The sequence below is a fragment of the Elephas maximus genome, chromosome 1 (assembly GCF_024166365.1).
Source record: "Elephas maximus indicus isolate mEleMax1 chromosome 1, mEleMax1 primary haplotype, whole genome shotgun sequence".
In the NCBI taxonomy this organism is placed as follows: Eukaryota; Metazoa; Chordata; class Mammalia; order Proboscidea; family Elephantidae; genus Elephas; species Elephas maximus.
The window spans coordinates 197,913,668-197,932,823 of NC_064819.1; the positions used below are offsets into that span (position 1 = coordinate 197,913,668).

The 19,156-nt window shown below is 35.6% G+C and overlaps 1 protein-coding gene across 2 annotated transcripts in view; it reads left to right on the plus strand.

Moving 5' to 3' along the window:
* The window catches only part of LAMA2 (laminin subunit alpha 2), a 717,179-nt gene that overhangs the window by 576,937 nt on the left and 121,086 nt on the right, over positions 1–19,156 (plus strand). For both annotated transcript variants that reach the window (XM_049901052.1, XM_049901136.1), the window contains exons 38-40: positions 474–590; positions 1,424–1,587; positions 3,615–3,753. In XM_049901052.1, the coding sequence (XP_049757009.1) occupies positions 474–590; positions 1,424–1,587; positions 3,615–3,753 (420 nt within the window). The remainder of the gene's footprint in view (positions 1–473; positions 591–1,423; positions 1,588–3,614; positions 3,754–19,156) is intronic.

Consider the following 19,156-nt stretch of genomic DNA (forward strand, 5'->3'; position numbering starts at 1 on the left):
CATTGCAAACCACACCCTCTAAGTAACCTTAAAAATCCTTCTTCCAGTTATACAGAATTCCTGTAAAACAAATCTACTTATGTTTATGCTCACAGTCAATGTGTAGTCCCAATATAATTCAGGATACTACCAGAGAATCACTAGTACATATTTAGCACTTACATTTTCGTTAAAAGTGAATGTCCGTATAGTTTTAAAAATAATTTTAAATCTTCAGCCACTATCACATAACTTTCCTTCACTTGGATGACTCTCTCACAGTGGGAGGAAGAAATTCCTGTACAGGCATCTAAATAGAACAATTCTTGGAATACTGGCTGGTAGATTATATTGTTCTCATCTAGCCACACTGTCAACATAGTATAGCTTGTTCATGAAGCTTTTTTTCAGTCATCTCAGGAGAGTCAGGAATACAGGGCTGGATGGGGTTTTGCCCAAATGGCATTTTGATGCTTTGTTCACACTTACGACAGAAAATGAAGGAGGCTCTTGAAAGTGGCAAACGGCAAACTGAGAACACTTTAAAAGAAGGCAATGACATACTTGATGAAGCCAACCGTCTTGCAGATGGAATCAACTCAGTGATAGAAGTAAGTATTTGATAAAGTGCAAAGTTAAAAGAGCAATGATAACAGCATTGTTGTTGTTTTGTTGTTATGTGCCGTCAAGTGGGCTCTGACTCAGAACAACCATATAGGACAGAGTAGAACTGCCCCATAGGGTTTCCAAGGAGCAGGTGGTGGATTTGAACTGCTGACCTTTTGGTTAGCTCCTGAGCTCTTAACCACTGCACTACCAGGGCTCCAGGGATAACAACATAGGTGCTCATTAATGGGAAACAATAATAAACCTCAGTATTATTAGCAAATACTAATATATTTTGTTTGGATACCTACTTTCACTTTGTTCTCCTTTTGATCTCCTGTTGTCCCCCCCTCCCCACACACACACACACAAACCTGTATTTTTTTTTTAACCATATTAATGAAGGATGTCTATTTTTTCTAGGGCAGCACTTACAATCTGCTTCAAAATTTATATAACCTTAGTTAAAAGAAAAATGTTAATTTGCAAATAAACTTGTTAACAAAGTGTCTAATGTGCTACACACTGTGATAAATGGTAATAGAAATGCAAATGGTCTAAAAGTTCCTAACGACTATCATTTATGCATTTATACCTAAGAAGCAGAAAATATTTTAGAGAGTTAGGTTCTTCCTAGTGTAAATTGGCTTCACAAATTTCCTAATTGCTATCATTAAATAGGTGCTTTATTCTTTGTTCTCTTTTTGCCATGTTAGTAAATTCAAAGGTTCCTTTAAAAAAAACTAAGTATATGTAATCATGTCTCATATAGAAATTAGTAAATGAGAGGAAGCTTGGAGCTGCTTGCTTAAAGTGTCCTCTCTCCCGTGCGTATTAGTATGTTGAAGACATTCAAACTAAATTGCCACCAATGTCTGAAGAGCTTAAAGATAAAATAGATGACCTCTCCCGTGAAATCAAAGACAGGAATCTTGCTGAGAAGGTGTCCCAGGCCGAAAGCCATGCTGCTGAGTTGAATGACTCCTCTACTGTCCTAGATGGGTATGTCATTTGTTGTTGGAAAATGTCTATGTGTGTTGACACTTGTTCAAAAGTTTTGAATAAAAAAAAAATGCTAAAGAATTGCTTTCAAATCTTGATTCTGTAATTATGAACATACAAGCTACATGGCCTTTCTGTGGAAGAGCTTAATTAGGCAGGTCTGGGCAAAGCTCTACTGGAGCAGTATCAAAAATCCGAGTTAAAAGTGAATGCAAATGCAGCTTGGTAGGGAGTGAACATAGCCCTAGGCTACACATAGAAAAAGTATATTTTCTCTTCTTTATTAGAAAGCACAGTGGTTGTCTTATTAGCATTTTAAATCATGATATGTAAACACACATTCTGCTTCAAGTTTCAGTTGTATATTTCTAGTGCAATCAAAATAATTTATTTTTTAAAGGCTAGCTTTGGAAAATAAGGCCTCATATAATAGCCTTTAGCCAGTGAGTTTTAATCTTTCTTTTCTGTTCCAAATTCCAGGGAGATACTGTATACTCCTATAGCTTACTATAGCTTACTATAGCTGGGATTCTTAAATGGGTTAGAGGAGGGAGGGGCAAGTGGAAAGGGCATGTGTGGTTTGTAAACAGCTCTCTAGATTATTCTGATATGCTTCTACTTAAGTATATAGAGCAATTGGATGTTTGCCATGATAAATATTAACCCTCAAAATAATTTTCCAAATATATTTGTATTTAACATCCACCATGTGCAAGGCTTAATACTTGTCTTAGTTACCTAGTGTGCCATAACAAAATAGACCATAAGTGGGTGGTTTTAAAGAAAGAAATTTATTTTCTCACAGATCTGGAAGTTTAAATCCAAATCAGAGTCTTGGCATGTGGATTCCTTCTGTGGGCCTCTCTACTAATTTCTCGTGTCTGCTCACCATCCTTACGGTTCCATTGCTTGTAGACAAGTCCTCATATGGCATCTGTCTTCCCCCGTTATGTGTTCATGCCTATTCTGCTGTTTTCATAAGACATCACTCAGAAGTGATTAGGTTTAGGACCCAGCCTACTCTGGTATGACCTCATTAAAATAACAAAGAAAATCCCTATTCCCTACTTCTAAACAAAGTCGTATTTGTAGTGACCCTACAGGACAGAGTAGATTCTCCCCATAGGGTTTCCAAAGCTATAATCTCTACAGAAGCAGAATACCACATTTTTCTCCCATAGAGCGGTTGGTGGGTTTAAACTGCTGACCTTTCAGTTAGCAACTGAGCTCTTAACCACTGTGCCACCAAGGTTTCCACATTTCTTTCTGAGAAACACTACTGAATCCATAAAATACTCCTACAATACAAAGAAAAATGTTAATATTGGAAAATTATGGGAATGACATGCACAACACATTTTATAATTGAGTAAAAAAAGGTGGTAGATCAAGCAGTAAGCTAGAAGTCAGAGGACCCAGGCTCGCTCTAGCCCTTAATCAGTTACCTATTATTGGTTGTGTGACCTGAGGCAAGCCATTTAACCTTCCTGAGATTCCTTTTTCCTTCTCTGGGAAGTATGCCTACCCCGTAGAGATTTTGTGAAAATTCAGTCCGACAGTGTGGAACAAGTGGTATGAAACCTGCAGCATGCTCACAAATTAACATAAAGGATTGTCTTATTCCACACACCTGAATGGTACCCATGGTCACAGAACCTTTTGAAGGATGCTGTCGGTACGTAAGACATGTTGGTAGTGGTGGTTAAACAACATGATTAATGTAATTGATATCATTAAATTATATACCTGAAAAATGTTGAATTGACAAACGTTATGTTATATATATTTTTATAACAATAAAAAAAAGATATGTTGGTAATGCTCACAGCTGGGTTATTTAGGAATGTGAGTTTGAGTTGTAAACTACAACACAATATGATAAGTAAATACCTCCTCACTGTGATTTGGAATTAGCACAATTATATTGTCAGTGATCACTTGGAAGTCATATTCATTATAGGTAAGATGTTTTTCATTGGAGGACCAACTGCTCTGTTTTTTTTTTGGGGGGGCGGTTATCCCAACAGAATCCTTGATGAAGCTAAAAACATTTCCTTCAATGCCACTGCGGCCTTCAAAGCTTACAGCAATATTAAGGACTATATTGATGAAGCAGAGAAAGTTGCCGAAGAAGCCAAAGGTCTTGCAAATGAAGCTACAGAACTGGTAAGAAAAAAATAGTTATTTGTAGGGAATGGAAGTTAAGCTATTTAAAAAATTATCTAAACTAAATTTCCTTAGTGAGCTCTGGAAAATCCCAGTGAATTAGAATATTTGTTTCTAATTATTTTCAAAGTCCTCTTTAAACTTTAAACTTTACCCAAAACTTTTTGTGGTCAAAAAAAAAAAAAGACTTTGCCACTGAGTCAATTCCGATTCATAGCAACCCTATATGATAGAGTAGAACTGCCCCATAGGGTTTTCAAGGAGTTCCTGGTGGATTTCAGCTGCCAACCTTGTGGTTAGCAGCTGAGCTCTTAACCATACAGCACCAGAGTTTCCATAAGAGAATTCTTTTCTCAGTCAGCCCACTACTTACCACAGTCAGAATTTTGAAATTATCACAGATGCTGAGCAGGTCTGTGCCACCGATTTACAGAAGAAAAGGAGGTAAACAGGAGACTCTGGACAGGGGAATTCACCATTATTCCAAACATCATCAGTAAGAAAGATACCTTGAAAATTAAAACTGTTGCTTGTGGGCTTGTAGTTGCACACACAATTCGGTTTTATATGAAATTTCACTGTAAAAGTGTACTTTCAACAAAACATATAAGGTCATATGCTTCTAAACTATTTACACTGTCTTTATCCATTGAAAAGCTCTGAACTTTTGCCACTATCATTGCTCAAATACATTTATATCTAGTATTTTAGAATTTTTTTTGAGTTCTGAGTTACATCACCTTCTTTGAGTATTTTCAATAGTGACAAATGCTCAGCCTTTACTTATAAGTAACATTTCGTAAGTAAGTCATATGATAAACTGTGGTAATACTATTTTAGGTCAAAAAACATTTCATAAGGCTCACACCATGAGTTAAACAGTTCAGAACTGCTCCTTTGCTTCACACAGTATCCCTTAAATGCATCATAATTTCTGGAAGAACAAACCGACCAACCTTAATCAGGCATTTGACTCTGAATGAAGTATGCACAAACAATTAGGTGTTGAAGAAACAGATCAATATCTTCTTTGTTTTGGTGTTTGGCACAAATGTTTTCTTGGCTCTCAGAGATATTAAAGCCTTTTAACCACAATCACAGAGGTTTTGTTTTTTGGTTATACTGAAAAACATCATGTTCCACCAGCAATTACTACTGTGTTTGGCTTCTTTGGAAAGAGCTCTACTAATGCCATGTATTCTTGTTTTCTCCTTACTGAAAATGGTGACACAATCATTGCAGAAATTTTAAAATGAACCCAATTTCTTATATCTAAACTGAGTTATTTACCCATCTTCTTATAGATTATTTTTCTATTTTAAAGACCCTAATTTTTACCTTTAACATTTTCAACTAACCTATGTTTTATTGGATGATCTTTTTCAGCATCTAGTACAGTGCTTGGCAAATAATAGTCGTGGATGGATAGATGAATGAATGAATTTCGTTCCTCTTAATTAACATCTCTTCGTGCCTATTTACAGTCTTGTGTACCAACAAAAATATTGCTTTTGTCACTGTTTCAACCTTATAAACGTCCTTTGACATTTTAAGTTAAGGAGTTGTTTGATTTTATCCAAATTCAATACTATCATTTTATACTTAACAGACTCTCACTTTTATGCCAGCATGAAATGTAAACTTCTCCTCACCACCAGTGTTTATACTTGATAAACTAGCCAGCCTTAAACATAGAGCTATGGTAAGTCGTAATCTATTGCAGCATGTCCCCCTGTTATCATTATTCCTTCTCTCTCTCCGTGTAAAAATAATTAAATTTCTGAAAAATTACAAGACAAATGATAAAGAGAATCATTGATTTATTAAATGATTATCAGTGAACACAAAGAAGACGAATTTGTCCCAGTAAGTTTTTGGACTGTGTTTCATGAACAGAATAAAGTTTTTATTTTAATAATTCATGATATTATAGTTTTATTTTACTGGAAAAAAAGTATTTACTAAATATTAACTTGAGCAATCACCTAGACAGGCCTAGCATCCTATGGCTATAAGATCTGGTTTAATTGCCAGAGCTATAAACACAGATGAGCTAGATTATGTTTATCATCCATTAGTGAAAGAATTCAAAGGATGATGATACAGAAGAGTACTCCAGTCCTTTGAATCTAGCTCTACAGAGAAGGAACAATGTTTTCAATGATTTGTAAAACAAAAAAGATACAAAAACAAAGTAGGCATTTGTGGGAAATGGGGGGAGATCTATTAAACAAGGAATAAGTCAATCAGCTACTACTGTGAAGAAAATGGAGGTGAGATAATTTAAGAGGGGAAAAAAGTATAGAAAATACCTTAGGAAAAGAAACAACTGAATGAGCAGATATAACCTCTAAATATAATGGAGACCTCATTTTTAAATTAACTTCACTCTGGTAATTAACTTTATTCTGCCTATTTATAAGCACATAACACAAAACCAAGAATGGAATTGAAAGGAAAATGTGAGCGATAAGAAAGCTGATCCTTAATTTTAATTAATTAGCAGGAGGAGGATCTATACAACTTAAGTTTGAAATATTTCCATGTAAAGAGTAACAGATACTGGTTTTGCAAAGATGAGTTCTTTAAATATCAGGATAAAATATTATTTTTAAGAACTTAGGAATTATCAAGAAACAGACGCTATTCTATTAGCATTTGATGGGAACAAACACAATATATAGCTTTTTTTTTTTTTCCTCCTATACGTAATCTCTAAGACAACATTTCATTTAATACCTCTCTTAGGTAGGTACAAGAAAAAGGAGATAGAAAATATGTCACTGTTTGGAAAATTGAGTATGGAGATTCAGTAATTTTTTTTTTCTAATCTTAGTTGCTTAGATCCTATAAATGACAGAAAATCCTCAGACTCTAAAATGATAGAGTTAAATTTTTTTTTAAATTTCCACATCACAGGTTCACTTGATACCTGCATTATCAATCAGATCAGATATTAGAAATAGTTGAGCAAATAGATATAATGTATTTCATATGTTCCTGGTACATTTGGCATGACCACCAGTCATAGTGGTCATGTTTCAGTACCATTGGGATCTGAGGCCTTCTTACACTGTTATTTCCTAGAAGGGACTTGAAAGTTGTATACTTGAAACTGCTATATCCAAACACCAAATAATAGAAAAGGATAAGATGTCATGAATTCTATAGTTATCGATCTTTATGATGAACAATCATCATACAACAATCCTTACACAATCTCTCCTTATCCTGAAATATGACCTTTCTTCCTTCTCTGGTGGCATAGTGGTTAAATGTTTGGCTGCTAACTAAAAGGTTGACAGTTCGAACCCACCAGCCACTTCTTGGAAACCCTATGGAGCAGTTCTACTTTGTCCTATAGGGTCGCTATGAGTTGGAAATGACTCTATGGCCACAGGTTTTTGGTTTTCCTTCCCTCCTTCTTCCATTTCTTTCTTCTTCCCTTCCTTCCTTTTTCCCTTCCTCCCTTTTTCCCTTCCTGTCTTCCTCCCTCCCTTCTCTAAGTCAATGAAATGTGATACTGTGGTTTATATACTTTGAGGTGGAAAAAATTGAGGCAGTCTTCAACTTCACTAGGTATCGTCTGTTTAAAAAATAATCACCTTTCCTCTTCCCACAGCAACTGAAGGTTTTCTCTCTTCTGTCCTCTCTTCTTCACCCCTGAAGTTACTTCCATTGTCTCAGTCTCTCTCCTTTTTCCTCCCTCACTCTCTCTCACACATACAAACACACACACACTCATGCAAACACATACCGTGTTAATGTTCCATAATGCCATCTAATACAAAATAATAACAGAAAAGGAAATTGGTTTATTTAAAGAGTTTAACAGATTACCCAGAATGGAAGAAATATGGTAAAATACAAAAAGACTTTAAGATACAAGAGCGATAACCTAAGTCTATTAGGAATTAGAGAAATTGAGAAGACTGAGAATGGGGAGAAGCAATACTAAGAGACCATATGGAAAGTTTTAGAATTAGTAAAAAATATGATTCCTTAACTTAAGGAAGCCCATCATAATAAATAAAAATGAACCTGTTCCTAAAAAGAGCATTGTTAAACAACAGAAACCAAAAAGAAAAATAAAACAAAACCTTAAAATAATCTAGAGAAAAAAAATGTCCATTATCTGCAAAGGAATTAGATTAGACAGTATATTTCCCATAAAAGCCTCAATAGAAGTCAAAAGACAGTACAGTAATAGCCTAACCATGCTAATATAAAATGCCTGTCAACTCAAAATTCTATACCCAGTTCAACTATCATTCAGAGGGAAGGACAAAATAACATTCTATTTTACCACTCATAAACTCTTCCTGAGCTATTCTAAAATACACTTCAAAATAAAGACAAAGATGTCAGAATAAGAAAGAGAAATCAATATATAATAGTGGGAGATTTACCATCTCTCTCTCTTTGAACAATTTATTGTGTTTTAGGTAAATGTTTACATGGCAAATTAGTTTCCCATTCAACAATTCATACACAAATTGTTCTGTGACATTGGTTGCTATTGTTCTGTGGCATTGGTTGCTATCCCTGCAATGTGTCAACACTCTCCCCATTTCCACCCCGCCTTCCCCATTTCCATCCTTCCAGTTTCCCTGCCCTTCCTTGCCTTCTCGTCTCTGCTTTAGGGCAAATGTTGCCCTTTTGGTCTCCTATAATTGATTGTTCTAAGAAGCACATTCTTCATGGGTGTTATCATTTATTTTATAGGCCAATGTATTATTTGGCTGAAAGGTAACCTCTGGGACTGGCTTCAATCCCAGGTTAAAATGGTGCCTTAGAGCAGTTGTCTCAGGGGATCCTCCAGTCTCTATCAGTCCAGCATGTCTTATCTTTTTTTATGAACTTGAATTTTGTTTTACATTTTTCTCCCATTCTAACCAGGACCTTCCCTGGTCAGAGTGGTATAGTGATAGCCGAGCATCATCTAGTTCTTCTGGTCTCAGCCTAGAGGAGGCTGTGGTTTGTGCAGCCTATCCATTATCCTGTGGACCAATTGCTTCCTTGAGTTTTTGGGTTCCTTTACTCTCCTTTGCTCCACACAAGCTTTTAAGACCTCAGGTGCTACTCACCAAACTAGGATGTAGAACATTATCTTTCTGAACTATATTATGCCAATTGACCTAAATGTCCCCTGAGACTATGGTCCTTAGCCTTCAAGCCCAGTAACTCAATCCCATGTACCATATCTTTCTTAAAAATTGATAGATCAAACCAAGAGATGTAACAATGTAAAGATTTTAAAAATCCAATTAACAAACTTAACCTAACAGTTTTATAGAATTCTGTATCAACTAAGTAATTAATTCTGTATGGCTTACTAGATAAACCATGAAACTTAAAAAACTTAACCAAAAATAAGGTCACAAACTAGACCACAAAGCAAGTACCAGCAAACCCCAATGATCTAATAGCACTCAGACTAGTTTCTTGACCACACTGCAATAAAATTAGAAATTGGTGTAAAAAGACTGGCCAGAAAATGTTCTAAAGTAAAAGAAACACACTTATTGTACTCATTGAATAAAAAATAATAATAATCGGAAATTACAAAGTATTTAATAACTTCATGAAAATAAAGCTATGCTTCTAAATTCGTGGGGTACAAATAAAGTGACACAGGAAAAATATATCATTTTAAGTGTACATATTAGGTAAGGAGAAGAAATAATTATTTGAGGTATCTGCTTTAAAAGTTAGAAAACAACAACAGGAAAGTACAAGGAATAAAATAATAAAAATGAGTGCAGAAATTAATAACCTAGAAAAAAACATTAGACAAGGTTGACATAGTAAAAAGCTGATTCTTAGAATAAACAGGCAAATAAACACAGAAGATAAGAGCAATTAAAAAGAGAAATGGCACGTATAAGCAGTATTAGGAATGAAAAGAAGGACGTAATTATAGATACAGTATAAATTAAAAATAAATATGGATATAGTAGAGTAGATGGGCAACTTTATAAAGTGGACAATAAATCTAGAGCAAAATGTACTCAAAAAGAAATAGTAAGCCTGATAACCATTAAATCAATTGGATCAATAGTTCATAATTTACCTGCAGCAACATATCAGTATCTACCAAACTCAAAGACCCATTCCCAGAACATTCCAAACTATACCAAGAAAGAAAGGTTTTCTGGCTCCTTTTAATACTCGTAGGGGCGAGAGCGAACAGTATAGAACAGTATAAAAACTGGTCAATCATAAATTCAGATGTAAAAAGTATAAATATTAGCAAACCAAATCTAAATATATATTTTAAAGATTTGTACAAATATAGCAAAATGTTAATATTCATCAACTGTGGATGATGGTAATAACGGTATTTATCATTAATTTCTGTTCTTATCTGTATGCTTAAAATATTTCCCAGTTAAATGTTTTAATCAAAATGAGTGAAAGATTTTTTTTTTTAATCAGTCATTCAGGAAGATCTGTCCTGAAAAATAAAGGAAAGTGTCTCTAGAAGGGGCCTGGAAAAGAAATAACTGTCATCTTTTACACAAAGAGACCCTAGATATCTTTCTTTCTTTTTAAATTCATGATGCATGTATACTTTAATTTGTTTTTTAAATTAAGAATCAAAGCTAATAATTTCAAGCAACAATTCCCTGACCTAACTTTTTCACTCCTTAGCTCACAACTGAGGGGTGACCATTTCTAAATCTTTCAACTATTTCTTCTGCTACCATATCTTTTAATAATATTATCATACTGTTCTTGATTCATTAATTTCATTAATCACTGCCACGATGAATGAAATGTAGTTCACTTAGAGTGTATCACATCACATTTCCCTCCCAACAATTTCCAGTATAAATACCATGTTTAGATCCTTAACTATTTTCCTTTTAACCGTAAGTGATACATTTGGAGCTTTAGAGTTTTATTTCCAGTTCATCTGTGAGATGAAGGTATTTGTGCTCTCATGCTTCCCTTTAGCTCCACTTCTTCCCTTTTACCTCCAAACTTCTACCCTTTTTGACTTTCATATTGTCGCAGTCAATAATATTTACATTTTATATATAACTATAGATAAATGTTCTGCGGAAGAATTCAGAATTCTTTTCTCTGGAGCCATTGTGTTTCCTTAAAATTTTGATTTTCCAGAAGGGGTGGAGGAACTGATGCCTGGTTGCATGAATGAAGGAAAAGGGGGCACTGTGTTCTATTAGAGAACTTGCAGCGAATTGTCTATTTTGACTCACAAGACTAACACTCATCTTCTACCTTACCTGTTGTTTCTGAGGCCTGGCCTTTTCCAGTTTCTGTCCAACTCCTTCTGGACCCATATTGCACAGTGCAAAGTGTGTGTATGATAACTGCAAAAGAGTAACCCTTTTCCATCCAGTCAATTCCGACTCATGGCAACCCTGTAGAACAGAGCAGAACTGCCCCATAGCGTTTCCAAGGCTGTAAATCTTTACAGAGGCAGACTGTCGCATCTTTCTCCCATGGAGTGGTTGGTGGGTTCAAAATACTGACCTTTCTATTAGCAGCGTAGTGCTTAACAATTGCACCAACAGAAATCCTCTCGCAAAAGATTGAGAGGGAATTAATCTTTTGCAGTTATTGCACAGTGGGATATGGGTCAGGAAGAAGATGGACAGAACCTGGAAATTGTCAGACCTCAGAATTTGAAGGAGTCCCTCGTGGTGTAAACAGTTAACACACTCAGCTTCTATTGGAAAGTCTGGAGGTTCAAGTCTACTTGGAGGTGCCTCAGAAGAAAGGCCTGTCCATCTAGTTCCCAAAATATCAGCCATTGAAAACCCAAAAGAGCACGGTTCTACTCTCACACACAGGGTTGCCATGAGTTGGAAATGACTCAATGGCAACTGGTTGGTTGGTTGTTGTTGTTGTTAGGTTCCGTCAAGTCGGCTCCAACTCATAGTGACCCTATGCACAACAGAACAACACTGCCTTGGTCCTATGCCATCCTCACAGTTGTTACTATGCTTGTGCCCATCGTTGCACCCACTGTGTCAGTCCATCTCCTTGAGGGTCTTCTTCTTTTTTGCTGACCCTTTACTGTACCAAACACGATGTCCTTCTCCAGGGACTGAGCCCTCCTGATAACACGTCCAAAGAAGGTGAGACATAGTCTTACCATCCTTGCTTCTAAAGAGCATTCAGATTGTACTTCTTCCAAGACAGATTTGTTTGTTCTTTTTACAGTCCATGGTGTATCCAATATCCTTCGCCAGCACCACAATTCAAAGGCATCAATTCATCTTCAGTCTTCCTTATTCATTGTACAGCTTTTGCGTGCATGTGAAGCACTTGAAAACACCATGGCTTGGGTCAGACACACCTTAGTCCACAAAGTGACACCTTTGCTTTTCAACACTTTAAAGAGATCTTTTGCAGTAGATTTGTCCAAAGCAATACATCTTTTGATTTCTTGACTGCTGCTTCCATGGGTGTTGATTATGGATCCAAGTAAAATGAAATTCTTGACAACCTCAATCTTTTCTCAGTTCATCATGGTGTTGCTTATTGGCCCAGTTGTGAGCATTTTTGTTTTCTTTATGTCGAGGTGTAATCCATACTGAAGGCTGTGGACTTTGATCTTCCTCAGTAAGTGCTTCAAGTCCTCTTCACTTTCAACAAGCAAGGTTGTGTCATCTGCATAACCTAGGTTGTTAATGAGTCTTCCTCCAATCCTGATGCCCCATTCTTCTTCATATAGTCCAGCTTCTCAGATTATTTGCTCAGCATACAGATTGAATAGGTATACAACCCTGACGCACACCTTTCCTGACTTTAAACCAATCAGTATTCCCTTGTTCTGTTCAAACGACTGCCTCTTGATCCATGTACAGATTCCTCATGAGCACAATTAAGTGTCCAGAGTTCCCATTCTCAGCAGTGTAATCCATAATGTGTTATCCACACAGTGAAATGCCTTAGCATAATCAATAAAACACAAGTAAACATCTTTCTGTTATTTTCTGCTTTCAGCCAGGATCTATCTGACAGTGGCAATGATATCCCTGGTTCCATGTCCTCCTCTAAATCCAGCTTGAATTTCTGGCAGTTCCCCGTGGATATACTGCTGCAGCTGCTTTTGAATGATCTTCAGCAAAATTTTGCTTGCATATAATATTAATTTTTTTTTTATATAATTTCTGCGTTTGTTTGGATCACCCTTCTTGGGAATAAGCATAAATATGTTTTTTTTTTTTTCTGGTCATTTGGCCAGGTACTTAACGTCTTCCAAATTTCTTGGCATAGACGAGTGAGCACTTCCAGTGCTGTATCCAATTGTTGAAACATCTCAATTTGTATTCCATCAATTCCTGGAGCCTTGTTTTTCAGTGGAAACCCTGGTGGTATAGTGGTTAAGTGCTACGGCCGCTAACCAAAGGGTCGGCAGTTCGAATGCACCAGGCGCTCCTTGGAAACTCTTATGGGGCAGTTCTACTCTGTCCTATAGGGTTGCTATGAGTCAGAATTGACTCCACGGCGCTGGGTTTGGTTGGTTTTTTGGTTTTGTTTTTCACCAGTGCACCATAGACTTCTTTCCGTACCATCGGTTCCTGATCATATGTTGCCTCCTGAAGTGGTTGAATGTCGACCAGGTTTTTTTTGGTACAGTGACTCTGTGTTTCTTCCATCTTCTTTTGATGCTTCCTGTGTCGTTTAATATTTTCTCTGTAGAAAACTCGAGGCTTGAATTTTTTCTTCAGTTCATTCGTGTGGTTAGAAAAGGGCATCCCTCCTGCTAGAACTATGATTTCTCTGCTGAAATCAGGCATGTTCTTTGATCTACTTTTCTTTACTCCATCTTAGTTTTATTCTCCACTCATCAGCTTTGAGCAGTTATTTCATTTTATTGGATCTCTTGTTAGTAATTTGTCTTTCGCTCAACATTCAAATTCTAAATTAAACAATCCATATTTCTTAGGAGGCTTTATTTTCTTACTATACATTTTATTTCCTCCATGGGGATGATATGTTCAGGGCCTCCACTATCCTATCAGTATTTGAGTGAGTTAAAAAAATGGCACCCCTACTGGGTGAGATACACCAGGGCACACAGTTTGTCTAGCAGTACCCTGACTGGTTAGTCCACCAGCCCTCCATACAAACTTTGGGTAATATAGGACTGCACAGCCCCAGCATTCCAGGGTTTCTGTATCAATTTGGAAGTACTGAGCCTCTCTGCTTCTCACTAATCAGTTCTCTGTGACTCATGGCCTGTTGTCTCTCTGTCTTCCATGCTGGGTGACAGTGGTGTTTTGTTTTGTGTTCCTACTTTTTTTTTTTCCGGAAAAGGATGTCTCCAGACTTAAACTTTGAGCTGGAAATAGAATGCACATGGGAATAAACGTGATAGCTACAAATTTCCCCCTAAAAATTTCACATACAACATCTTGTGATTTTCTTATAGTTAACACCTGATACATAGTAGTTGTTCAGTAAATGTGGAGAGCCTCTCCCATCTTCACACACACGCTAGAGATCTAGAATGGCTAGGAGTCTCCAGGTTTTCAGAGTTAACCAAATATTTATGTTGCGGTGACAGATAGGGAAGTTGAATAGAGGAAGTTTTAAAAGAAAAATAAAATTACAATCTTTTTCTATTTAGTTTGAAATCATGCTAGAATATCTGATGTAGGTTTTTTTTTAGTTTTGGTAGGATTTCCTATCATGTAGGATTTTTTTTTTAATGGATCTAAATTTGGTTCAAGTATTAGGCTGACATTTCCTAATCAAGTTGGTCAGAATCTGGGAATAAAAAATCGGTCTCCAGTTTGAATGTATGTTGTCTATGTATTGAGCTGAATTACTACCTCTTCCAAGAAACATTGTGTAGTCCATTCTGCTTAATTTTTACTATGAGTTAATGTTCAATCTCCAATTACATAAAATCATGCCTTACCCGTCTTTGGTACAGTTACTGGTGCTGATAATAGGTGCTTATTAACTACTTACTGGTACAAGGCATTAAGAATGTCCGCATGCTTTCAATTTTCTCTTTAAATTTTAAAACCATTTTTAGCCACATACTCACTATACTTGACATGCCAATAGCATTATGAAACAAAGGGTAATCAAAGATAAATAGAAATTCTTCCCTGGCTTCAGACCTGCAATAATTATTTATGTTTTTATTATTTGTCACACTCATAAAAATAATGTTTTCACAACTTTTATATCCTAATAATTTATTCTTTTCCTTTTGAGCCCTTATATTAGAAAAATTCTTTGCTATTGGTCAATAAATCATGTAGTTAAACACCAAATCTTGGCAATAGTATGATTAAAATTCAGGTATTTCTAATAAGTATTTGTTTAGAAATGTGGCCATATATTCTCTTTAGTCTGATTTATTTAATATTTGTTTTTTGTAATTGGATAAACCAAAATACATAAAGAATACTTGCAAGGTGATTTTTGAGTTTTTATGTTCTATATAAAGGACTGTATAAATATTAGCAGAGTATATATTACATTCAAAAGGTCAAACAAAAAATATGGTGTCAGCCATGCTGTAAAACTTTAACTTACATATACTTTGTATTTTATTCCGTAAGCCATTACTTAGTAGTCATTCAAATATGAATTTTAACTTCCTATTAATATCTACAGTCATTGGCATTGTTGGGTTTTTATAATGGGAATAGAGAAATGATGTACAACCATAATTGACTTGAGAATTGAGTCTGGCACTAAAACTAGTGAGCATTTCTTCTCCTTCATCAGCAGTTCAGCAACATAGCTTGGAACTGAGTGATTCATACAATAGCAAATATGAAAATGTCAATGTAAATCTAAGTTACATAGAAAAATATTGAATCTGTGTGTGAAAACAGTGTTCATTAAACCACCATGAGTTTAGCCATTTTCTTTGTATCTGATACATGCATTTGAATCAAAAATGAAAAATCCATTGAAAGCAGAAAAGCAGACGTTTATTTTATGACCTGACATTACCTTACCAACGCATAGTGACCCCGTAAGAACAGAGTAGAACTACCACATAGGGTTTCCAGGGAGTGGCTGTTGAATTCGAACTGCCTACGTTTTGGTTAGTAGCCAAGCCCTTAACCATTGTGCCACCAGGGCTCCGGGACCCAACATTAGACATATTTTTAAAAAATTAATGCATAAAATGTTAAAAATCAAAGGGTTGTTTCATCAGACAAACACAAACTCTTTGGGATAATGTTATAATTCAGTATGAGTTTGAAATAATTTTCTTCAAGGCAGCAGTGCTCTCAATGTCATTATACCTGCTGTTTAGGATTTCTACCTGTAGGTGGAATAATCAAGTACTGAGATTGCCTTGTTGGGTTTGGGCCTGGACATTAACTGGAAAGAAAAATCTATGCCCTGTGAGGATGTTCTTGTACTCAATATCCACTTCTCCGTTGCTTTTATTAAAAATCAAGACTCCTTGTAGTATCTGCCTACTACCCCTATTGTCTAGAAGCTTGTGCAGTCCCTGCCTCATTGCAGCACGCTTGTGTCACCTGCAGGTGCTAAAACAGTTAGGGCTGTTCTGTTCTCACTTACCAGTGCCAGTTGCTGTCAGGTCTATTCCGATTCCTGGTGATTCTGACTCATTTCGATTCATGGTGTCAGAGTAGAACTGTGCTCCATAGTGTTTTCAATGGCTGATTTTTCAGAAGTGGATTGACAGCCTTTCTGCTGAGGTGCCTTTCAGTGAACTTGAACCACCAATCTTTCATTAGTAGCCAAGTGTGTTAACCATTTACTTCACGAGGGACATTCTGAGATATATCTATATCAATACCAATATGTGTCTGTACATCTATACCTATAGATATATCTATATCTATGTATATTTTATTCCTTTCTTGATATTCTTAGTGTTCCCATCAAGCTGAAAATTTACAATCACAAAACCCAAGTTCTCATAAGCAATTTTTAGGATTTCCTATTTTATCCCTTAGTCAGCTGGTGTGCTCAGTTGTTTTCTGTCTTCCACAAAAACTCATTGTATCCCCCTGCAATCATCCAAGGACGTACTATGCAATACCAGGAATCAACAGCCTTTCTCAAATTTCTGACCAAGGCCATCTCTTTGAGTGGTTTCTTTTGTCATTTTTGATTCACTATTTCATTTTAAATACCTTGTAGCATTTTAAAAATATAGATTATTTTTAAACTCATTTAAAATAAATACATAACAGTTTCTTTACTTTGAAATTATGTATTTTTTAAAATTATTATAAAATAAGTTCATGGTCATTATAGAAAAATAGAAAATCAAACAACAGGGAGAAATATAAAATGTGTGTAATTTGTAATTATTATTAAACCAACCACAAACTATTAATTTTATAATATTGTAATATCTGTCCAGACTTTGTCCTGTGCAAATAATTTTTTCACAAATGGCTGATATTTTACATAACTGTTTTTTAACTTAATGTATTGATGAACATCACGTATACCTTATTCTCAAGATATTAATTATATCATTTTAGATGTACTTCGAACTAGATTCCACCATTTCCTCTGAAATTTTATTTTATTATGGTAGGAAAATTCTCCCTGATTTTTAACAGTGGTCCAACATACCAGAATATAAATTTCTCTGACGTGTATTTTACATAAACACATTGCAGCCAATCACCAGCGCTCACATATATTCCTGCACATTTTGAACAGTTTTCTTTATTGAAAACATTTTAGTTTCAAATCATTTAAATTACATATTATCTTGGCACAGTAAGCCCTGTGAAAATACGAGACTTGCCTTCTGAAACAAAGTATTTCATAAACAGAAAGTAATGAAATAGGTCATAGACCATGCTGATGAGTTTTCAGTTACCACTTTCTTAAAAAAACACAAAAAACAAAAACTCTGCATCCTTTCCTAGGGCCAAGTCTCAACAAAGTCAGAAAATGTATCCCTACTAAAGGAGTTACTTAAATGTTTAAAAAAATAATGAAACCATAATATAGAAAGTAGTCTAAATAATAGCTTTAAACTTGCTTATTTAGGTAATAAATCACCAGGCTGCAGGTTTACCAGCTTCACAAACTGTCACCCACCTTCAGGTCTCACCTCCACATCTCTTGGCCCTTGTAGAATCTTCTCCGATAGCCACATGTTTAGGTGCTTTGTGCTCCATTATGGAAGTGATCATTTTCTTTATAAGTGATTTTTCTGTCTCTCTCTCCATACCACCACAGTTCCATTAGGGAAGGTCTAGTCTTTCTATCTTGGAATTCAGAGCTTAATGTGCTACTTGAGACATCTAAAAACTTTTGTTGGTTAAACCAATTCATCAATTGATTTATCAATTAATCAATGACTTGATGCTTTAACAAGAGTTACTATGAATATTGAACAGATCATAGGAAGAAAAATTAACGTTTATTAAAAGCCAGTTAATTGCCAAGCACTCTGTAAAATGCTTTAGACTTTATCATTTCATTTTTTTCTGTACCTTTCCTCTGAGTGAGCGAAGTTGTAAATTATATCATATAGTCAATAAATGATTTGTAACTAACAAAAGCATACAGCAACTTACATATATCTAAGCTTCTATTTTGTAGGACTTATTATAATAAAAATGTATATATAATTTGTATATATATTCATATATGTGTACACACAGAGCACCAAGAACGTATAATTTATAAAAATACAACCTGTGAGAAGCAAGGAACAAAATATCTTGCAATTCTCAGAACCTCATTTATATTTCACATAAGCTGTAGACACAGCTCGGAAACTCAGACGTGCTGTTTATGAATATGTATGATTTTTTTTTTTATGAAGTATAATTAGCTTGGAAATTCTGCTTCATCACCTGTGTAGAGATTGCTAATGTGCTTCAGCGACTTACTAAGCAATGTTGGAAAAGGGTCTCTCCAAATTTCAGTGAATTGAAACATTTCTGTTCATCCATAACACGTTAGTGTTTTCCATTCCATTACCATATGATAGGCATGTCTTTTAAACCTGTATTGTTGGGAGACTTATTACTGATGGTGTATGCCATCAGCACTTTTCTTTCTTTTTTTTTTTTTTTTTCTTCAATTTTAGACAGGAATGAGACCTATCTGATTCCTCCACACCAGTGGAATCCAAATGTCTTATTTCCCTGCCCTTGCCCAAGGTCGCAGCTCTCTTTTCTCTGGCCTACACTATTATAATAGCCCACTTATGGCTTCTTCCCTTCCACACAGCTGCCCAATTCATCTTCCTGGACTACAACGCTGATATTCTCCTGTTCAGAAATTTTCAGTGATCCCATATTGCCTTGCCCAGTTTTTCTTCTCACATTCCAGAAATTGAGTCCAACCTACATAATCGCCTCACCTTACTACAATGCCCTTCACAAACTCTATAGCCCCGAAACCCAAAAAAACCAAACCCATTGCAGTCAAGTTGACT